Source organism: Mytilus californianus, unplaced genomic scaffold, assembly GCF_021869535.1.
Source record: "Mytilus californianus isolate M0D057914Y unplaced genomic scaffold, xbMytCali1.0.p SCAF_12, whole genome shotgun sequence".
In the NCBI taxonomy this organism is placed as follows: domain Eukaryota; kingdom Metazoa; phylum Mollusca; class Bivalvia; order Mytilida; family Mytilidae; genus Mytilus; species Mytilus californianus.
The window spans coordinates 58,152,010-58,176,984 of NW_026262604.1; the positions used below are offsets into that span (position 1 = coordinate 58,152,010).

General features: G+C 35.0%; 1 protein-coding gene across 1 annotated transcript; it reads left to right on the forward strand.

The window, feature by feature from the left end:
* Positions 1–1,747: 1,747 nt before the first annotated feature.
* LOC127722092 (uncharacterized) lies at positions 1,748–16,096 on the forward strand. Its single transcript, XM_052228935.1, has 5 exons — positions 1,748–1,832; positions 3,819–4,058; positions 7,785–7,910; positions 14,719–15,129; positions 15,899–16,096. The coding sequence occupies exons 1-5, from the start codon at positions 1,823–1,825 to the stop codon at positions 16,024–16,026; spliced, it is 915 nt and encodes a 304-aa protein (XP_052084895.1). The 5' UTR covers positions 1,748–1,822; the 3' UTR covers positions 16,027–16,096.
* Positions 16,097–24,975: the final 8,879 nt, after the last annotated feature.

Here is a 24,975-nt window from a genome sequence, read left to right on the forward strand (position 1 = left end):
AAAACATCCAAAGAATTTTTTACATTCCAAAAATGATTAATTCCACTGTTTTCATATGTTTTATTACACAATAACGATAAGTTCTTTGATAGTAGTTAAGGAACTCGTTAAAAGCGCCGAAAAATCAGTAGTAGAACACTTACTAGAAGCCGAGATGAAAGGATAATTTACGGTTTTTTTGTATAGTTTAGGTAACCAATACACAGTGGGGACCTTCAAATGTTCCGAGACATGTTATATTTGCCACTGGAAGTAAAGCAACCAAAAATCAGGAATTGAACTATATACAATGTCAATTATTTTCTCTTTCTAGCCCTGGGTCGGTACTAGCGCTGTTACACCGTTTTTATCACCAAGAATATCATAAGTTTAGTAGGCCGCGGTCGGTACTAGTGTAACTGTAAGGGGTAGGCTGTAAGTTTGTTCAAACGACTTTTTCATGCTACTCAATGACCAATCACTTTTACGTTCGCTTTCGTTGTTTGCTTATAACAAACGATAAGAAATAAATATCTGACGAACATAACACTTACTTTCATAGTTATTGTTGGTAAATATTTGTAAGTCTCTAAGAATGATAAGTGTAACTTCATTATTTGACCAAGGAGGGTCCCCTGACTGAACGACAGTTCCAAAATCAAATTTACCATTGTTTCACACGTTCCTGCTTTATTACCTTTCCCTTTTATTTATAAAGATTGAATATAGCAACCGGGTTCCAGACTTGGTCAGTGTAAGGTTAAGTCCCGTTTGTCCATTTTTGACTTGACATAATGTCAACACTCCTATTCGCCGCCATAATAAGCTGCAATCAGCATCAAATCAACATATACATTTACCATGGGGACACAAGACCTTGGAGGCAAGTTGTATAAAATCAAATGCATCTCAGTTTTCGAGGATACTGTGGTCCACTAGCAAGGAGTTCACCACAGCTGATACAGCAAAGTCGATGCACCCCGTAGAATACAAGTAAATTTTAACATTGTATACCTTAGGGAACGACCATTTAACTTCAAGGGGGGTAATGTTTTTTCATAAAAAAAATTTGATGAAAAAAATATTGTGGTCAAGCAGATGACAAAAAAAAAATATTCTGTATCCAGATTTTCCCCATTAGTGTTAAATATTGAAAAAAAATAATTTGATTGATAACGTCGAAAAACTAAAAAACAAAAATATTTTGGTCGTATAGCTCCTTACGCACATGTATTTATACATCCCTGCTTTCAAATGTTTCAGGTATTTATACATCTTGGCTTTAAAATAATATAGGTTTTTATACATCCATGGCTTTCAATTTGTTTAGATTCAGTGATTCTGAAGATGAAATTCCACGAAAATCGCTTTTGACACACAATATCTATAGCTATAAAGGGTAATTTTCGTTTTTTAGCATCATCTCATTTTAATTTTGTCACTAAATTTGAAATATATATTATCGGACATTACTTTTTACTTTAAAACTTGAAAAAGAGTTATGTAATCTTCGTAATGAGAAAATAAAACATGCATTATCGTGTATACATTTATAATCTCTTTTAGAATTTCCCATTTTAATCAATCTATTCATAACGTAGTATTTTATACTTTTTGTACCTATAAACAATTATATTCTGTTGTTGTTATTCCGCTCAGTCTGGTCGTCGTGATTATTATTATGTTTTTTATTTTGTTGTTCAGAGCCCCATGATAGGACGATTTGTTCTAATTTTAGCATTATAATAACCCAGACAGGAAATTTCCACTGAATCTATTTTTACATTCATTTAGTATTCTAGATTGTTTGTTAACGTATTTCAGTCTACTACAGATAATCAACATGTATACAGGTAAGTTACAAATGTAATTATTAGAATATTTTCGAAAAGATAATTTTGTAAAAAACTATTTAGAAGATTTGATCTATAGGATTAAACAAATAATAATTATAATAATAAATTAGATATAGAAAGGATTTAATTGGTTACTGTATTGATACGCATTCAAGAAAATGGCGCCGTAATTAGTCGCAGATCCTAACGGAGATCCAACGGAAGTTGTACAAAACTTACTAAATAATGACAATGAAGTGTATATATGTTGAAAACAATCATGTTTAAGACTACTCACGTCCAACCTATTTAAAGTTTATCGTTCTCCATGTTACTTTTTTTAAAATAATGTTGTTAAACATGTTAACCCCTAAGAGATGAAGAGATGACCTGGGCTGATATGCGTAAAACCACTTGTATTAGCTGCTTCTCCGAAAAGCACGCGGTATTAAGGAGTAAGAGCAGAATAATGTGTCCGGGTAAGGTGATGTATCTTTCTGTATACTGTTACCTTGTGAACTTGCACGTTAAAAATCTGGCTCAGCGTGTCGGTCTAGTACAAAGCAGGGTTAATATTCATATTACATTAATTAACATGTTCTCGTCCTGAATATGCATATTAATTTGCCGCTATACGTTAAGCAGCCACCCATCATCATCATAAAACCACTTAAGTTAAGATATCCAATCGTAGTACTAATTTATCGTAGCCTAGGACATGTAGAAAAATCCGTCCGTTCGGAACAAGTCCGTTTGGCTGAACTGGATGTATAAATACGCAGCCTCGTCCGGTCGGGATTGCGATTTAAATCCGATGGCGCGTGTATAGTGAGTCACTAAGTGCACATGTGTGTTAAAAGAACCGTTGCAGCATTGAAGGATTCGTCGATGGCCTATAAATATATCGTATCTAATGTTATAGTCCATTTTTATCAAACTATATCTAATGCTTTGCAATATTGGTTGATTGTTGCTTGATTACTGTCCAGTGACAAATATTTAATGTATAGTCAGGATGAGAAAGAAAGTAACAATTAATGTTGGCGCTTTCAGATTAGATTTTTTTTATCTAAAATTCCTAACAAATAACTTCTAAATGTGACATGTAATTTGTCTGGTGAAATGACTACGACTACATAATTGAACAGTGTACAATAGAGACATGTCTGTAAAAATTTCTTTCACTTTCACTATTGGATTTCTCATGTTAAAATATATGTTTTTAAAGTTCAATAAAATTGACAATTGATTTATTCCACTTTCAAGATGAAAGTGTTCGTTTACTTGTGTCGTTGACCTTTACCCACATCTCATTCTCTATATATACATTTGTTTGCATGTTATCGAACTACAATTTTACTGCACTTAAATACATGTATGATCATTGTGAAATGTGTTTATTCATTTAAAGAATGAAATACCGGCAACTTTTAAAGTATGTATTTATGATTTTACAACTACATGTAGGAATATGAAACTTAGTTTTAAAAAATTGTAAAAAAAATGTTAAGGACATTTTTTGGTTATGTATCGTTAATATGCAACGTACAAAGATTTCCCTTTATAGTCTACTTTAAAAAAAATCATTTAACCTATCTACGCGCCCTGTTTTATTTTATTTTATGCCAGGAGGCAGGCTAAAGAATATATAATATATTTGAATTGGCCTTATAATCTTATCGGAACTTGTTTGAAACTTGATTTTGATCATCATGCCTCCTAGCTGGCATAACCTAAACTAAAACAGGGCGCGTAGATAGGTTAAATGTTTTTTTTTTAAATGTAGACTATAAAGGGAAATGTTTGTACGTTGCATATTAACCGTACATAACCAAAAATGTCCTTAACATTTGATAGGATAAGCATTTCCGGCAGGTAAGGATGCAGGAAAGACTTATAACTATTTGTTTGGCCTAAGTTCGCCGAAATAAAACTTCTGCCAAAAAAAAAACTGTATATATTTTCTTTCACGTAATGTTTTCATTCCCAATGTTGACATTTTAGATAAAGACGACCATGTGTATCCACATCACTCTGACAAATTACTTGGAGAGAAAGGAACTGACTATGTTGTGGACCTGAAGTCCAACGATGGGAAAAAGACGAAAAATCAGCAGCGACAAATATGTGTTTGGATTAAAAGAAGGAAATGGAAATTTTTGTTCGGTTTGATAGCTCTATGTAGTATCGTCTCCGTTGCATTGTCATTATACAAAATGTGGAATTTGTCTCTTGATGAGAAAGGTACATCAGAATGAATAATTATCGTTAGTGTTGACTAAGTTTTTATACGACCGCAAAAAAATTTTTGTGGTCGTATATTGGTATGACGTTGGCGTCGTCTCGTCGTCGTCGTCGTCGTCGACGTCTGGCGTCGTCCGGCGTCGTCCGAAGACACATTGGTTTTCGCACTCTAACTTTAGTTTGAGTGAATGGATCTCTATGAAATTTTACCACAAGGTTCAATACCACAAAAGGAAGGTTGGGATTGATTTTGGGGGTTATGGTACCAACAGTAAAGGAATTAGGGGCCAAAAAGGGGCCAAGAATAAGCATTTTTGTAACTTCCAGACATAACTTGTGTGTTAGTGTATGGATCTCTCTGACATTGTACCACAAGGTTCCATATCACAAAAAGTATGCTGGGATTGATTTTGGGGGTAATTGCCTCAAAATTTTAGGAATTAGGGGCCAAAAAAGGGGCAAAAAACAAGCATTTTTCTAGTTTCATGACAATAACTTGTGTGTAAGTGTATGGATCTCTCTGAAATTGTACTGCAAGGTACCATACCACAAAAGGAAGGTTGGGATTGATTTTGGGGGTTATGGTACCAACAGTAAAGGAATTAGGGGCCAAAAAGGGGCCAAAAATAAGCATTTTTGTAACTTCCAGACATAACTTGTGTGTTAGTGTATGGATCTTTCTGAAATTGTACTACAAGGTTCCATATCTCAAAGGGAAAGCTGGAATTGAGTTTGGGGGTAATTGCCGAAACGTTTATGAATTGGGGGCCAAAAAGGGGCCAAAAATAAGCATTTTTCTAGTTTCCAGACAATAACTTGTGTTCAAGTGTATGGATCTCTCTGAAATTGTACTGCAAGGTACCATACCACAAAGGGAAGGCTGGGATTGATGATGGGGGTAATTGCCTCAATTTTTTAGGAATTAGGGGACAAAAAGGGGCAAAAAACAAGCATTTTTCTAGTTTCAGGACAATAACTTGTGTGTAAGTGTATGGATCTTTCTGAAATTGTACTACAAGGTTCCATATCACAAAGGGAAAGCTGGGTTTGAGTTTAGGGGTAATTGCCCTAAACGATTAGGAATTTGGGGCCAAAAAGGGGCCAAAAATAAGCATTTTTCTAGTTTCCAGACAATAACTTGTGTTCAAGTGTATGGATCTCTCTGAAATTGTACTGCAAGGTACCATACCACAAAGGGAAGGCTGGGATTGAGTTTGGGGGTGATGAATCATAAGGGGGTTCAAAAAATTTGGGGGGGGGGATTTTTTTTTTTTTTTCCTTTTTTTTTCTTTTAAAACACAGTATTGCGCAATAGCAAGAAATCTTCAATTGCACAGTATTGCGCAATAGCAAGAAATATCCAATAGCACAATATTGCGCAATAGCAAGAAATTGTCAATTGTACAGTATTGCGCAATAGCAAGAAATATTTAATTGCACAGTATTGTGCAAAAGAAGATACTTCGTATAAATTGCTTATTTCTTGACCAATTTCAATGGGGTTTTATTCTTGAATTCTTGGGGTTCTTTAATATGCTGAATCTAACCGTGTATTTAGTTTTTGGATTTTGGGCCCCGTTTTTAAATTGGTCCACATTGAGGTCCAAAGGGTCCAAAATTAAACTTTGTTTGATTTCATCAAAAATTGAATTATTGGGGTTCTTTGATATGCCGAATCTAACCGTGTATTTAGATTCTTAATTTTTGGTTCTGTTTTCAAATTTGTCTACATTAAGGTCCAAAGGGTCCAAAATTAAACTTAGTTTGATTTTAACAAAAATTGAATTCTTAGGGTTCTTTGATATGCTGAATCTAAACATGTATTTAGATTTTTGATTATGGGCCCAGTTTCCAAGTTGGTCCAAATCGGGGTCCAAAATTAAACTTTGTTTGATTTCAACAAAAATTGAATATATGGGGTTCTTTGATATGCTGAATCTAACCATGTATTTAGATTTTTGATTTTTGGGCCCCGTTATCAACTTTGTCCACATTGAGGTCAAAAGGGTCCAAAATTAAACTTTGTTTGATTTCAGCAAAAATTGAATTCTTGGGGTTCTTTGATATGCTGAATCTAACCATGTATTTAGATTTTGGATATTGGACCACAATAGGTGAATGTCCAATTTAAAATGTTTAAGTTCTTAGACCACATTCATTCTGTGTCAGAAACCTATGCTGTGTCAAATATTTAATCACAATCCAAATGCAAAGCTGTATCAAGCTTGAATGTTGTGTCCATACTTGCCCCAACTGTTCAGGGTTCGACCTCTGCGGTCGTATCAAGCTGCGCCCTGCGGAGCATTTTATTAATATATGTCAAGCTATTTGATAGCGGATATGTTCCTAATGTCGTAACTACAATCCCGTCCCCTTTTTCCGAATGTGACCTACCGAATTACTTATTACCAGGTTTGTACTAACATGAGCAACACGACGGATGCCGCAAACGGAGCAGGATCTGCTTATCCTTCCAGAGCACCTGAGATCACCCCCAGTTTTTGATAAGGTTCGTGTTGCTCAGTCTATATAGTTTTCTATGTTGTGTTTTGTGTACTATTGTTTCTCTGTTGGTCTTTTTCTTTTTTAGCCATGGCGTTGTCAGTTTATTTACGACTTTTGAGTTTGAATGTCCTTTTGGTATCTTTCGCCTCTCCTCTATAAATCGTCCCGAATCTAGATAAGTGTTTTATAAAATTAATGTTTCAAAGACCCCACCCTGCAAAAAGGACGAGGGCTTAATTTATCTTTTTGTTATATTGTTAAAATATGGCCAAATATTTGGAGGAGGAAAAGAGTACAGAGTTTATTTTTTGTTCGTTAATGAGGTTGTAAAAAAAAGGTACATTGTAAATCATGACGATTTGCTGATTGCTTTAGTGTTTTTATACGCTAGTTTACGGGACGTATTATGGTATACCGTTGTCCCTCTGTCCGTCCGTCTGTCCGTCCGTCGTCGACATGTCGGACAATAACTCAAAAACGCTTTAACCAATCTGCATGAAACTTTGGTGAATTGTTTATGTCTATTGACATGAGCTCCCTTTCGTTTTTTTTATAAATTTCAGATTTTAAGTTTCCGAATTATGGGGTTTTAATTAACTCATTAAAAAGGGGAATTTTCCAGTTTTCGGACAATAACTCAAAAATACTTTCACCAATTTGCAAGAAAATTTGGTGAATTGTTTATATCTATTGACATGAGCTCCCTTTCGAATTTTATAAATTTTAGATTTTACGTTTCGGAGTTAGGGGGTTTTATTTATTAAAAAAGGGGGATTTTCCAGTTTTCGGACAATAACTCAAAAATGCTTTCAGCAGTTTTCATGAAAGTTTGGTGAATTGTTTATATCTATTGACATAAAGTTCCTTTCGATTTTTATAAATTTTAGATTTTATGTTTCCGAGTTATGGGATTTTATTCATATAAAGGGGGTGATTTTCCAGTTTTCGTACAATATCTTTAAAGTGCTTTTAGCAGTTTTCATGAAACTTTGGTGACTGGTTTATATATATTAAGATAACCTCCCTTTGGTTCTTCATAAATTTCTGAAATGACATTGAGAAGTTATTGAACTTTATTCTTTAAAAAAGCGACGGGCGTGTCATGCACTCATGGCGCAGCTGTTTATTTAATATAATATGATTTTTTAGATGTAGGTTAGGAAAAATAAATTCCTGTTTTTGTATATTGCAAAATATATTACCCATTTTATATATTTTTAGAGATATCCAGTATGAAAAAAGACATATTGGAGATGAAACATCACAGGAAAAAGTTTGAGGATGACATTAAATTGTTGTTTGCTGGACATTACGATCAAAATGAAAAATTGGACATATTGGAAACAGGTATGTAACATTATTGAAGTTATTAATATTATTCAGGGAAACCAAGATTTTGTCTCGAAAATAAGAGATCATTTTTTCTTAAAAGAAAGTGCTCTGTGTAATGCAATATTGATTGATTGTAGCTTGCTTAACGTCCAATGACACATATTTCATTCATGTTCAGGACGACAGAAAAACTGTTGCTCGAGGTTATATATACTTTTTAATATGCATCGTACATAACTTCTAACTGTTACATGTACTCAGTCAGTTGAAATAATAACATAATATAACGGTGAGAAATATATAAATAGGTCTGTAAGTATTAAATAAGTTTCACTTTCATTATTGGATTTCTAATGACAAAATATATTTTCTGAAAATTCATGAAATTGACAATTGATATTTTACTTTTTCATAATGGTTATTGATTATTTGTCTCGTTAACCTTAACCCATATCTCCTTTGGTTTATATTAAGTTGTTTGCATGTTATAAAACCGAAACTACGTGTATTCTACATTTAAATGATTATTGTGAGTTGTAGAATGAAATATCATCGGCAGCTCTATACGTGTATTTACCTTTACAGCGATATGAAACTTAGATTTAAGTAATTGTTAAACGAAAATTGATCGTAAGGTGCAACAAACAAAAATATTATGCGTTCAGAATTTCCTCGGCAATATTGTCACGATCGCCTGACATAACAAACTTTATCTTTTTGTTGTGGGGATGTATACATGTACATGTAAGAACTCTGCCACGTCCACTCTGTGTTTTTGTTAGATGTATTTCTATTTGTATCCATCTGATGAGTTAAGCCTTTTTCAACTGATTTTTATACGACCACAAAAAAATTTTGTGGTCGTATATTGGTATGTCGTTGGCGTCGTCGTCGTCGTCGTCGTCGTTGTCGTCCGGCGTCGTCGTTGTCGTCGTCCGAAGACACATTGGTTTTCGCACTCTGACTTTAGTTTAAGTGAATGGATATCTATGAAATTTTACCATAAGGTTTAATACCACAAAAGGAAGGTGGGGATCGATTTTGGGGGTTATGGTACCAACAGTTAAGGAGTTAGTAAAGTCTACTTTATTGTGTCATTATTGTGTTTACATTGTATCCTGTCTATATATATGTTCTGTACCTTTGTGTTTACATCGTTCATATCGTATACATCGTGATGTTGACAACATCGTTTCAACATCGTGTTTATGTTGTATATATAGAGTGTATAATTTTATGTTTACATCGTTCACATCGTATACATCGCAATGTTAACAATATCGTGTCAACATCGTGTTTATATTGTAAATCGAGTCTATACCTTTGTGTTTACATCGTTCTCATCGTATACATCGTGATGTTGACAATATCGTGTTTACATCGTTCACATCGTCAACATCGTATTAATGGTGTGTACCAAGTCTATACTTTTGTGTTTACATCGTTCACATCGTATACATCGTGATGTTGACAATATCGTGCCAACATCATGTTTATGTTGTATATAGAGTCTATACCTTTCTGTTTACATCGTTCACATCGTATACATCGTGAAGTTGACAACATCGTGTTTACATCGTTTACATCGTTATCATCGTATTAATGTCAATTTTTTTTCCTCATTGATATTTTTCAATAAAGTTTTAGATTTCATGTACACCGTTTGTATTTTCTATGAATTTTTTTTAACAACAAATACTGAAAAAAACAACTTGATATTTTCCGCATATGTAAATGCTTCTATAATTTGCTGTGAAAATAATTCTATCATATATGCAATAATTTGTAATAGCTCTTTAAAACAGTACTTAAGTATTGAATGTGTAAATAGCGTGGTTTTAAATTTAAAACATATTATTGACGGATACACGCCATTATTTTCCCCATGAGGGTCTCTTACATTCTTTAAATGTTCTGCATAGCTTAAGACAACGTCACATTGTAACGTTTGCTATGATGACGTTGTTGATGTTCCATATTGGGTAAAAAATGTAGTATATACTCCGGCAGTTTCCTGAATATAAACTGACATCTCCGTATTGTTGTCCAATTACAAAAATTGACACATTTGTAATCAATAATATATCATTGATAAATTGTAATATATCGATGTAAACGATGCAAACATTTTATTACATTTCAAACATTATAAATAATGTTAACACCATATCGTGCACACTACAATGCAAACGACGTAAACACGATATTGATAATACATTGTATACATCGCGATGTTAACGATGTCAACGATGTAAACAGTATATAAGAGTTGTTACAATGTAAACGATGTTGACAATATATCTTGTTAACATTGTTAATATCGCAATGTAAACTATGTAAACACTACATCGTTACTACATCGTATACATCGCGATGTATACGATGTAAACGATGTAAACAGTATAAAACAGCTGTTACAATGTAAACGATGTTGACACAATATGGTGTTAACATTGTTGATATCGCAATGTAAACGATGTAAACACGATATCTTTACAATATTGTATACATCGCGATATTAACGATGTCAACGATGTAAACAATATATAAGAGTTCATACAATGTAAACGATGTTGACACGATATCGCGTTAACATTGTAAATATCGCGATGTCAACAATATTGTTTTAACATTGTGCACTGGACATGGATGTCAAAAAGGGGCAAAAAACAAGCATTTTTCTAGTTTCATGACAATAACTTGTGTGGTAAGTGTATGGATCTCTCTGACATTGTACCACAAGGTTCCATATCACAAAGGGAATGCTGGGATTGATTTTGGGGGTAATTGCCTCCAAATTTTAGGAACTAGGGGTCAAAAAGGGGCAAAAAACAAGCATTTTTCTAGTTTCATGACAATAACTTGTGTGTAAGTGTATGGATCTTTAAGAAATTGTACTACAAGGTTCCATATCACAAAGGGAAAGCTGGAATTGAGTTTGGGGGTAATTGCCCAAAACGTTTAGCAATAAGGGTCCAAAAAGGGGCCAACAATAAGCGTTTTTATACGACCGCAAAAATTTTTGCGGTCGTATATTGGTATGACGTTGGCGTCGTCGTCGTCGTCGTCGTCGTCGTCCGGCGTCGTCCTGCGTCGTCCGAAGACACATTGGTTTTCGCACTCTAACTTTAGTTTAAGTGAATGGATCTCTATGAAATTTTACCATAAGGTTTAATACCACAAAAGGAAGGTTGGGATTGATTTTGAGGGTTATGGTACCAACAGTTAAGGAATTAGGGGCCAAAAAGGGGCCAAAAATAAGCATTTTTGTAACTTCCAGACGTAACTTGTGTGTTAGTGTATGGATCTCTCTGACATTGTACCACAAGGTTCCATATCACAAAGGGAATGCTGGGATTGATTTTGGGGGTACTTGCCTCAAAATATTAGGAATTAGGGGCCAAAAAAGGGGCAAAAAACAAGCATTTTTCTAGTTTCATGACAATAACTTGTGTGTAAGTGTTTGGATATTTCTGAAATTGTACTACAAGGTTCCATATCACAAAGGAAAAGCTGGAATTGAGTTTGGGGGTAATTGCCCGAAACGTTTATGAATTGGGGGCCAAAAAGGGGCCAAAAATAAGCATTTTTCTAGTTTCCAGACAATAACTTGTGTTCAAGTGTATGGATCTCTCTGAAATTGTACTGCAAGGTACCATACCACAAAGGGAAGGCTGGGATTGAGTTTGGGGGTGATGAATCATAAGGGGGTTCAAAAAATTTGGGGGGGGGGGGGATTTTTTTTTCCTTTTTTTTCTTTTTTTCCTTTTTTTTTTCTTTTAAAATTTTCCATTTTAAGTTGGTTATTTCTGATTTATATTTAAAAGCAAATAATAATGATATGGTAGGAGATACACACCAAACAGGATGTGTAAATTATTATATATTAAGTATTGTGCAATAGCAAGAAATTTTCAATTGCACAGTATTGCACAATAGCAAGAAATCTTCAATTGCACAGTATTGCGCAATAGCAAGAAATATCCAATAGCACAATATTGCGCAATAGCAAGAAATTGTCAATTGTGCAGTATTGCGCAATAGCAAGAAAAATTCAATTGCACAGTATTGTGCAAAAGAAGATACTTCGTATAAATTGCTTATTTCTTGACCAATTTCAATGGGGTTTGGTTCTTGAATTCTTGGGGTTCTTTAATATGCTGAATCTAACCGTGTATTAAGTTTTTGGATTTTGGGCCCCATTTTTAAATTGGTCCACATTGAGGTCCAAAGGGTCCAAAATTAAACTTTGTTTGATTTCATCAAAAATTGAATTATTGGGGTTCTTTGATATGCCGAATCTAACCGTGTATTTAGATTCTTAATTTTTGGTTCCGTTTTCAAATTGGTCTACATTAAGGTCCAAAGGGTCCAAAATTAAACTAAGTTTGATTTTAACAAAAATTGAATTCTTAGGGTTCTTTGATATGCTGAATCTAAACATGTATTTAGATTTTTGATTATGGGCCCAGTTTTCAAGTTGGTCCAAATCGGGGTCCAAAATTAAACTATGTTTGATTTCAACAAAAATTGAATATATGGGGTTCTTTGATATGCTGAATCTAACCATGTATTTAGATATTTGATTTTTGGGCCCTGTTATCAACTTTGTCCACATTGAGGTCAAAAGGGTCCAAAATTAAACTTTGTTTGATTTCAGCAAAAATTGAATTCTTGGGGTTCTTTGATATGCTGAATCTAACCATGTATTTAGATTTTGGATATTGGACCATAATAGGTGAATGTCCAATTTAAAATTTTTAAGTTCTTAGACCACATTCATTCTGTGTCAGAAACCTATGCTGTGTCAAATATTTAATCACAATCCAAATTCAGAGCTGTTTCAAGCTTGAATGTTGTGTCCATACTTGCCCCAACTGTTCAGGGTTCGACCTCTGCGGTCGTATCAAGCTGCGCCCTGCGGAGCATTTTATTCTAGTTTCCAGACAATAACTTGTGTTCAAGTGTATGGATCTCTCTGAAATTGTACTGCAAGGTACCATACCACAAGGGGAAGGCTGGGATTAATTTTGGGGGTAATTGCTTCAAAATTTTAGGAATAAGGGGCCATAAAGGGGCAAAAAAACAAGCAGTTTTCTAGTTTCAGGACAATAACTTGTGTGTAAGTGTATGGATCTTTATGAAATTGTACTACAAGGTTCCATATCACAAAGGGGAAAGCTGGGTTTGAGTTTGGGGGTAATTGCCTTAAACGTTTAGGAATTTGGGGCCAAAAAGGGGCAAAAAAACAAGCATTTTTCTAGTTTCTAGACAATTATAGCTTGTGTTCAAGTGTATGGATCTCTCTGAAATTGTACTGCAAGGTACCATACCACAAAGGGAAGGCTGGGATTGAGTTTGGGGGTGATGCATCATAAGGGGGTTTAAAAAATTTGGGGGGGGGGGATTTTTTTTTCCTTTTTTTTCTTTAAAATTTTCCATTTTAAATTGGTTATTTCTGGTTTATATATAAAAGCAAATAATAATGATATGGTTTGAATAGGTAAATTAAAAATTTTTAAGTTCTTAGACCACATTCATTCTGTGTCAGAAACCTATGCTGTGTCAAATATTTAATTACAATCCAAATTCAGTGCTGTATCAAGCTTGAATGTTGTGTCCATACTTGCCCCAACTGTTCAGGGTTCGACCTCTGCGGTCGTATCAAGCTGCGCCCCAGCGGAGCATTTTATTATAGTTTGTTGTTATGTTGTACTGCTACACCACTGTCCCAGGTTAGGGGGAGGGTTGGCGCCTTCAAACTAATGTAACCCCGCCACAGTGTATATGTGCCTATCCCAAGTCGGTAGCCTGCGATTCAGTGGTTGTTTATTGTTGTTTCTCATATTTGTTTCTCATTTATTGTTTTGTATAGTTTGTTCTTGTACCATTGTCCCAGGTTAGGGGAAGGGTTGGCGCCAACAAACTAGTTTAACCCCGCCACATTCTGTATGTGCCTGTCCCGAGTCAGGAGCTTGTAATTCAGTGGTTTTCGTTTGTTATTGTGTATCATATTTGTGTTTCGTTCATCATTTTGTACATAAATTAGTACGTTAGTTTTCTCGTTTGCATTGTCTTACATTTGTCATTTTGGGGCCTTTTATAGCTGACTATATGGTATGGGATTTGCTCATTGTTGAAGGCCGTACGGTGACCTATAGTTGTTAATTTCTGTGTCATTTGGTCTCTTGTGGAGAGTTATCTCATTGGCAATCATACCACATCTTCTTATTTTAATACTTAGGGTATACTTTTTGATACAAAATAAAAAAAGCAACATAAAGGGAAGGAAGAAAAACTCAAAACACAAGTATAAATATGTAGGCTTAAATTGTACATCAAATGACATACATGACGAAGTTACTATTATTTCAAAACAGTGACATAATTTCGACAGGAAGTTAAAAAAATGGCCTTCACTTGAAATCATAGATACATGTACTTGTTTAGGTATCTACAGTGCTCACTAATCTGTCAGCTCTGAGGTTTTAAGTTCAAACCCAGCTTAGATTTAAATGGACAAGAATTGCCCGTTTTCTGTTGGAATTCGAAATTTGTATTGTATTAGAACTATGTCATACGTTGTTATGTAAAGATGTTTCTTTACTATAAAGGTTTTTTTTTCTTAACGATTTATGTTTATTACAATTGTTTTATCACTAAGAATTTGCTATTAAAGTTTCTATACTGCCATTTTTTTTCTGGCATTTGAACTTAGGTTAAAATTAAAAATATAAAAAAAAAAATAGAAACGACTGGTTGATAGTTGTTTGAATACTATCCAGTAACAAATAAAATAAAACGATTTATAATTTATTTTCAGTGATTCAGAATATAACTGTGACTTTTAACGCACGCATCAACAATCTTACAACTGAACTAAACACATTAACTACAGAATATGAACGTCAAGTCAGACTCCAGGAGGATATGCAAAAACAGATCGATGCAATGGGAACGGAAAACAGAAAGAAGTTTGAAGAATTCGACCAAAAGATAGTCGCTATGAAGCAAAACTTAAGTGATATGACTGCAGCACAAGAAGCTCTAAAAAATGATCTGAGAGACACTCGAAGTAGTTTACAAAAGGAAACACAAAACGCAATAGACAAACTACGGAATGATTTCAGAGCAGCACAAAGCAAGTTAGAATCTGACAACAGGGCGATTCGAAACTCACAGAATGAACTAAGAGCAAACCAGCAATCTTTACGCAGTATGTTACTTGGGAAAAGTAAGTTAACTTAGTAAAAACCAATATCTTATTAGCGTTTACCATTTTTAATGCAAGTCAATTCTATTTTAACGTTATCATGATTATAGTGAATGCATGAAAATGAGAAAGAAATGTTAGTTGTCGAAACCAAATTACTGAAGTAGAACTTCCTGAAATGGATAACATAGATAGGTTGAGGAATTTACCTTTAAGTAATCGCTTGAAAGCAAAACACAGATGATATGACGAAGCACAAAAGTCTATACATTATCTGAGAGAGACTCGAAGTCACTAGAAGTCAACTGTTTTATATGAATCATATTGACTTCCGATTTCAAGGAAATAGACTTCCATGGGTTTGAGTGTTAAAAAAGAGAGTGGACAGAACATTTTCCAGTACAAAGTATGAAATTTGAAAATCAGAAACTAAATAAATGTGTTCGGTAAACCGTTCTGTCACACTAAAGAATTGATATTAAAAGTAAGGAGATGTGGTATGATTGCCCATCATAGACCAAATGGGTAAGATGTTAGCAACTGTAGGTCCCCGTAAGGCCTCAAACCATGAGCAAAACCCGTACCGTATATTCAACTATTAGACACAAGACAAAATGTGAAATAATGCAATTGTTAATCATAAGGGTTCAAACATTGGATACCGCTTACATTGTCTACAATATAGCTCGGATAAGATCTGCAAGTTTAACTGAAATCACATACAATTTTGAAAAGATGTAATGATTCATAGCAATGTGCAGACATTGTTATATTTTATTTAATTGTTCAGTTTCAGATCTACGTAATCATGTTCAGACCAAACCAAATGCCAGTTCGATTACTCGATGCGCTGTTGGAATAAGTGAACTTTTAGTTTTACTGTTATCAATTCATACTCTTTTTTCATTAATTCTTTAATCTCAACTGTATACTCTATGTGATATTTTGTACTACATTTATAACGCAATAAAGACATCTATTTATTTTTGACACGACTTGATAATCTTTATTTCAACGAAAAATATGACTTATTCACATCATATATAAATCCGAGACGTTTAGAGCATGACACTTTGTATGGACACCTTTAACTGTTACATACTGTAAGTTGCCCCATAGATGGTTATTTTTTTCGTTTGGATTCTGTCTCTTTTCTATATTCCCCTTACCTCCTTCATCATATATATTCACACTCTTAAAACCATAGTCAAAATAAATAGTATTTATCATTGATTTAGATTGATACACAGAAACCGTTCATCCGTATAATACCAGACATTTTCCGTCAATTAATCGGTCGGATTGGAAACATGAGTATCATTAAATTACACTCTAAAGGAGTACCTGCAGTTGTTTCGTAAGATAAGAAAATTAGACAATATGATAGTAGTTATCTGCTGACCAGAGGAAGATCGATTGATTGATTGTTGGTTGCTTAATGTCCAGTGGCAAATATTTCATGCATATTCAGGACGAGAACAAATTAACAATAAATACAATAGGTAGGTCCTGTAATGTAGGCCGTCCGAGAAGGTCGGGGAAATTTAGACTGCCACTGGAAAATGAGGGTAAATTGGATAGGGACAGACATTTTGCCTTGCAACAGGTCACCTACGGACCCCTCAAAGAGTTGTTGCAAGGTTTCTAAACGTGCATAGAGCGTGGCACTCTCTCTACACGAGGCATCGGATTTAACGTCCCCATTCTGACCGGACGTGACTGCGTACTCGTACATCCCGCACAACCAAACGGACGCCCCACTTTGGCAAGGGTTCTACTGCCGGTAGGAAGAAAACCTGTAGTGACCATATTTCTATTCCCCAGTCACCCTTTGGGGAGACCAGAGGAAGATAATTTTAACATGTGTAAGAGTAAATTTTGTAGAAGTTGGCAATTGATGGATTGTTTTTTGTCTTACGTCCAGTGGCAAATATTTAATGCATGATCAGGTGATACATATTAAATATTTCATTATATATGATCGATGTTTGCACAATCTGATGGAAAAAGGTAAATTATTTCCCGTATGACATATCGGACTTTGTGGACACTGTCGGTTATTTATAAGTCGCCAGATATTATGTCTGATGTTAAATTACTATCCCACAATGTCCCAAAAAGTAGAATAACAAAACTACCGAACTGCAAGGGAAATTCAAAACGGAAAATCCTTTATAAAATGGCAAAATCAAAAACTCAAACACATCTAACGAATGGAAAACAACTGTCATATTCCTTACTTGGTACAGGCGTTTCCTTATGTAGAAAGTGGTGGATTACACTGGTTTTATAGCTAGCTAAACCTCTCACTTGTGTGACAGTCGCATAGAATCCCTTTATATTGACAACAATATATAATCTCTCTTTTAAGTGTTTTATGTCAACCATAGAGCTGACTTCGATATCGTTTTATAGTTACCTATACTTCACCAATTCAATATTGAAAACAATTATTATAGTGGGTCGACGTCTGACTGTGAGAACTTTTAAATAATTGTGCAGACACAGCCGGTCGGAATAGGGACATTATATCCGATGTTTTAACCTGTTCAAATAGACCCATGTTGGTCAACTAATTTTAGCCCTGAATTAGCAGAGCATTTGAAAGAATGCTTTTATACTCATCAACCCCAAGCATACATGTACACTTGTAAAACACTATATACATAAGATTCGTCCTGAGCATGCATGATATATTTGTCACTGTCCGTTTGGCTACCAACAATCAATCAATATACGGGCCGGGTCAATATTTATTGCTAGACTGTCGTTTATAGAAATAAGATGTGATATGAGTGCCAATGAGACAACTCTCCATCCAAGTCACAATGTGTAAAAGTAAACCATTATAGGTCAAAGTACGGCCTCCAACACGGAGCCTTTGCTCACACCAAGCCACAAAGGGCCCCAAAAATGACTAGTGTAAAACCATTCAAACAGGAAAACCAACGGTCCAATTTATATAAAAATTGAGAAACACCCATGAACCACATCAACAAACGACAACCACTGAACATCAGGATCCCGACCCAGGACAGTATGTTCAATTTAGGCAGTTAGTAGCAGATGAATATAACATGTACATATTAATAGCATAAATCTCGATCAATTATCAATTACAAACCACTTGGTGCATTTTAAAATAAAGATAAACAATGTAAACAAAGAAAATGTTAAAAGTTAAAAAAAATATGTATTTCAAATGAACATTCTTACAAAATGTAAGGTACATTGTAAATCTATTTAGTTGTGTATTGAACTATAGTTTTTTCAATTCATTTTTAGCTATAAATGTTGAGTGGTTATATTGTATAGTTAGGATTTACAAAATTTCTTTGTTTAACATTTGAAATTTCAATTTTACATGATAAATCTATTTTTTAATCATTGTTAAGGTGAAAGTATTGTGCAGTCCTAAATATAGAAATAAAAACACAGCTCAATATAAATTTACGGCATCGGAGCGAGCTCAACTCGATTTATATTGGAGGGCGTGGGTTCAATCATTGATCAAAAGAAAAAATACTGATTTAAATATTAGTATGTGTTGCTTCTCCGTTAAGAAAACATCAATAAGGAAGTAAGAGCAAAGACTGGTCAGCTTGAAATCAGAATAATGTGAGTGAGAAGGGCGACACGTCTTGTTTCAGACTGGTTCCTTATGAACTATCAAGTTAAAAATCAGGCTCCAGGAGACAGCCTTGTACAAAGCAAGGTTTATATTCATATCAACTTAAAAGTCACGTCTCTTCCTGATATGTATGTATTACTTACTCTTAGACTTTAAACTGCAATCCATCATTACATTGCATGTTAACAAAAATGTTTTCAGAATATTTTCTTCACACGTCTCCTAAGGAGCTGGTTATACAATGCTCCCCTCTGTCAGTCCGTACGTGTGTGTGTGTCTCCTAAAGAGATTGTTATACATCGTTCCCCTTTACCTCTGTCAGTCCGTACGTGTGTGTGTGTCTCCTAAGGAGATGGTTATACATTGTTCTCCTTTACCTCTGTCAGTCCGTACGTGTGTGTGTGTCTCCAAAGGAGATGGTTATACATTGTCCCCCTTTTCCTCTGTCAGTCCGTACGTGTGTGTGTGTCTCCTAAGGAGATGGTTATACATTGTTTCCCACTGTCAGTCCGTACGTGTGTGTGTGTGTCTCCTAAGGAGATGGTTATACATTGTTCCCCTTTACCTTTGTCAGTCCGTACGTGTGTGTGTGTCTCCTAAGGATATGGTTATACATTGTTCCCCTTTACCTCTGTCAGTCTGTACGTGTGTGTATTTATGCCTAAGGAGATGGTTATACATTGTTCCCCTTTACCTTTGTCAGTCCGTACGTGTGTGTGTGTCTCCTAAGGATATGGTTATACATTGTTCCCCTTTACCTCTGTCAGTCTGTACGTGTGTGTATTTATGCCTAAGGAGATGGTTATACATTGTTCCCCTTTACCTCTGTCAGTCCGTAAGTGTGTATTTATGCCTAAGGAAATGGTTATACATTGTTCCCCTATACCTCTGTCAGTCCGTACGTGTGTTTGTGTCTCCTAAGGAGATGGTTATACATTGTTCCCCTTTACCTCTGTCAGTCCGTACGTGTGTGTGTGTCTCCTAAGGATATGGTTATACATTGTTCCCCTTTACCTCTGTCAGTCTGTACGTGTGTGTATTTATGCCTAAGGAGATGGTTATACATTGTTCCCCTTTACCTCTGTCAGTCCGTAAGTGTGTATTTATGCCTAAGGAAATGGTTATACATTGTTCCCCTTTACCTCTGTCAGTCCGTACGTGTGTGTGTGTCTCCTAAGGATATGGTTATACATTGTTCCCCTTTACCTCTGTCAGTCTGTACGTGTGTGTATTTATGCCTAAGGAGATGGTTATACATTGTTCCCCTTTACCTCTGTCAGTCCGTACGTGTGTGTATTTATGCCTAAGGAGATGGTTATACATTGTTCCCCTTTACCTCTGTCAGTCCGTACGTGTGTGTGTGTCTCCTAAGGAGATGGTTAAACATTGTTCCTCTTTACCTCTGTCAGTCCGTACGTGTGTGTGTGTGTCTCCTAAGGAGATGGTTATACATTGTTCCCCTTTACCTCTGTCAGTCCGTACGTGTGTGTGTGTCTCCTAAGGAGATGGTTATACATTTTCCCCCTTTACCTTTGTCAGTCCGTACGTGTGTGTGTATTTATGCCTAGGGAGATGATTATACATTGTTCCCCTCTGTCAGTCCGTACGTGTGTGTATTTATGCCTACGAAGATGGTTATACATTGTTCCCCAATACCTCTGTCAATCCGTACGTGTGTGTGTGTCTCCTAAGGAGATGGTTATACATTGTTCCCCTTTAACTCTGTCAGTCCGTACGTGTGTGTGTGTGTCTCCTAAGGAGATGGTTATACATTGTTCCCCTTTACATCTGTCAGTCCGTACGTGTGTGTGTGTCTCCTAAGGAGATGGTTATACATTGTTCCCCTTTACCTCTGTCAGTCCGTACGTGTGTTTGTGTGTCCTAAGGAGATGGTTATACATTGTTCCCCTTTACCTCTGTCAGTCTGTACGTGTATGTGTGTCTCTTAAGGAGATGGTTATACATTGTTCCCCTTTACCTCTGTCAGTCCGTACGTGTGTGTGTGTCTCCTAAGGAGATGGTTATACATTGTTCCCCTTTACCTTTGTCAGTCCGTATGTAGGTGTGTATTTATGCCTAAGGAGATGGTTATACATTGTTCCCCTCTGTCAGTCCGTACGTGTGTGTATTTATGCCTAAGGAGATGGTTATACATTGTTCCCCTTTACCTCTGTCAGTCCGTACGTGTGTGTATTTATGCCTAAGGAGATGGTTATACATTGTTCCCCTTTACCTCTGTCAGTCCGTACGTGTGTGTGTGTGTGTCTCCTAAGGAGATAGTTAAACATTGTTTCCCTTTACCTCTGTCAGTCCGTACGTGTGTGTGTGTCTCCTAAGGAGATGGTTATACATTGTTTCCCTCTGTCAGTCCATACGTGTGTGTATTTATGCATAAGAAGATGGTTATACATTGTTCCCCTTTACCTCTGTCAGTCCGTACGTGTGTGTATGTCTCCTAAGGAGATGGTTATACATTGTTCCCCTTTACCTCTGTCAGTCCGTACGTGTGTGTCTCCTATTCATGCCTAAGGAGATGGTTATACATTGTTCCCCTTTACCTCTGTCAGCCCATACGTGTGTGTGTGTCTCCTATTGAGATGGTTATACATTGTTCCCCTCTGTTAGTCCGTACGTGTGTGTGTGTCTCTAAGGAGATGGTTATACATTGTTTTCCTTTACCTCTGTCAGTCCGTACGTGTGTGTGTGTCTCTAAGGAGATGGTTATACATTGTTCCCCTTTACCTCTGTCAGTCCGTACGTGTGTGTGTCTCCTAAGGAAATGGTTATACATTGTTCCCCTCTGTCAGTCCGTACGTGTGTGTCAGTCCGTACGTGTGTGTACTAGTATTTATGTTCATCTGCCCTTCCCATCAAATATTCGTTGCACTTTTCCTAGAAACAAAACCAGATCGTTATGATATTAGGTATCAAGCTTCTTGTGAGCATGCTATACCATGTATACTGTCCATGTGAGTCGTTTTCTTGTCCATTCCTAACACCATTTCCCGCAGAAACTACAAATAGGAGTTTCCTGAAGTTTTGTAGCAATTTTTATGTCCACGTATTTTACCGTTTGAGACATTTTCACATCCATTACTCAGTTTTCCGAATATTTATTGCGAGTATCATTAATGAGTTCTAGTAATTATAGATCACACTTCTGCTGTTTATTATCTTAAAATATCCAATGACAGTCGAAATGAATAATAAGTTTCAAAAATGTTGGTAGCTGGACGGAACAAGGATTTTATGATGTGTGTTCACTCTTGCGAAATATATCATAGATTGTCAAAAAAAACAAAAAAGCGTGGCAAAAGTTTTTTTAATGTTTTGTCTTCTTTTCTTCGTAGGAGTTAGTTTTTAGTGGTTTGTGTGATCAATCTATAGAGAAGATGATAATGGCATTACATAATGTGAATGCGGTGCCTCTTTAGATTTATCTAAAAAGTTGTTTCACCGTTTACTTTTCCAGCTAAAAGATAGTCATATATGTAATTAATAATTAATTAGTTTTATGCGTCCGAATCACTTTTCTGTGTTTTACTTCATCAGGACATTCTAACCAGAACACTTGAAAGCCAGGGATGTATAAATACGTAGAAACGTTTTTAGTATTTATACATCATTGGCTTCTTAATGTTTTGATTTGAGCGTTACTGATGAAAGTGAATAAAAAAAAAAATCTTTTTATCCTTGAAATTTTAATTTCCGTACGTCTTCTGCACATTTTTGATTTTTTGTTTTATAAATGCTCAACTTCGTATTGATATTAACCTGCTTTATATATATAAAAAAAAGACTCTTTATTGTCTTTTTTTCTTTTAAATGCTATCAAAAAGTTTTTTTTAACCTTTTTTGCATCATTATACTTTTCTAAAGTATAACAAACTTTGTACGCCTTTGTGTAACAGGACCAATCTTTTTCAGGTTCCCTATTTTGACATTTTATTATAATATAAAAATAAGAAGATGTATAATTGCCAATGCGACAACTCTCCACAAGAGACCAAATGACACAGAAATTAACAACTATAGGTCACCGTATTGTCTTCAACAATGAGCAAAGTCCATACCGCATAGTAAGCTATAAAAGGCCCGAAATGACAAATGTAAAACAATTCAAACGAGAAAACTAACGGCCTGATTAATGTACAAAATAATGAACGAAAAACAAATATGATATACACATGTAACAACTGACAACCACTGAATTACAGGCTCCTGACTTGGGACAGGCAAATACAGAATGTGGCGGGTTTAAACATGTTAGCGGGCGCCCAACTCTCCCCCGAACCTTGGACAGTAGTGCGACAGTACAACATATGAACAAATTATAAAAATCAGTTGAAAAGGGCTTAACTCATCAGATAGATACAAAGCACAAACACAAGTAACAAAAACACAGAGTAGACGTGGCAGGGTAATTATACATCCCACAACAAAAAAAAAAAAAACCAGTACAGATCTGAGAGTACTATAACTGTTTTCTGAAAATCAACTTTCTGAAACCCTATATTTATCGGTAAATGTAACATGTGTAATGGTCACTCTAAAAATAGACTGATAAAACTATGGGAAACAGTCGTACTTATATATGTTATATAATCAAAATAATAAACCACAGGTAGATTAAGAACTTGATAAACGTTGATAAACTTTGAAAAAAGCTTTGGCATCAGTCAATACCAAGTGATATCCTTTCTGTAACATTAATTAGGACTCAGGAGAAAGACAACATAATGTGATAATAACAATCGACTGTTTATATATTGTGTTTTCATCATTCTCTTATATATATTTTATCGTTTTTATGTTAATTGTATGTCTATAACGCTATAGTTGGGACTGTTTTGTTTTAACTAAGATTTAAATCATCATAATTATTGCAGTTTGATTATTTACTGTATACATATTTTATTCTGTGGGTTTATTTTGCACGTGAAATGATACATCATACATGTACGCCAATACATTCCTTTATCTGTGCAACTGTTAGATATAAAGGTCTGGACAGGGGTCTCTATCTTTTGTATTCTTTCTCCTTTTTTACATATTTTTAAAAGTAAATCTTATTTTGTAAAATTCTCATAAAACTGATATTACATTAATTCTTTTGTAATTAGATGATTCCTTTATTCTGTATATTGTTTTTCTGTAATAAGAATCGTGTAATAAATCTTATTCCGTTATCTTCTACAGTTATTCTTTTTACTTTTGCACCCCTTTTTTCTCTTTTCTTTATATTTTTGCTAATTTTTCTCTTTTCATTAATTTTTCGGGCCATTATTTTCTCTTTTATTAACCCCATCTAGATCCTCATATATGACTCATTGATAATAATCACCATCCAACCTTGACACCGCGGTATTCATTTGTTGTGAAAGGAAGTTTCTAGTTATTATATAACTTGCTTGTGTATCATACATTAGTTATAATATTACGTAATATATAAGTTAATACTTAACATAGTTCTCGATGATAGTGTGTTATCATTTAAGTCAATGAAATATATGAAATCCAAGGATGTATAAATACAGAAACACGTGAAGAGATGTATGATCAAAAGAGACATCATACTAATAGCCAAAATCATATTTAGGTCAAGTTTGCCTGAGGAAGTTGGAATATTAGTTTCATAATCATTTACAAATTTTCCAATGCAGAATTTAAGATAAAATATGCTATGAATCACGTAGGTATCGAAGGATTTACTACTGAGCTGATGATCACCCAGATGACTAATAATCCGCCAGCAGAGGCTTTGGGGGTAAATTCAGCAAATAAATGTACGTCATCATTGACCGCCCATTCGGGGAGAAATAAACGGAGAGCTTTCAGTATAACACTGAAGTCCTATATGCTCTTCTGACAATGTCTGATTGGTAGATAATATAATTTTTGTAATAACAATTTTTGATAGATCGGTCAAAACTAGAGTTAAAAAAAAAACAAATTAATGCCGAATGTTTTTATTTTTTTTACTACAGGTTGAAAAGTAATAGGGGTCAGTATAGGAATTTAGTGCGAACCTACCTTGTTTCTAAATTTGTACGTAGTTTCTAAAGGTAAACCAGGTATAAATTTAATTCAAGACAAAGATTTTCATTAAAGTCAATTGGAGATTTTTTACTGAATTTACCCCTATTGACCTAGTATTGAAAAGGAAGAGACGTAATTATTAATTAAAGTCGAAGATAATTGTACTTTTTACAAAATGGATGGGGTTTACAGAAGAG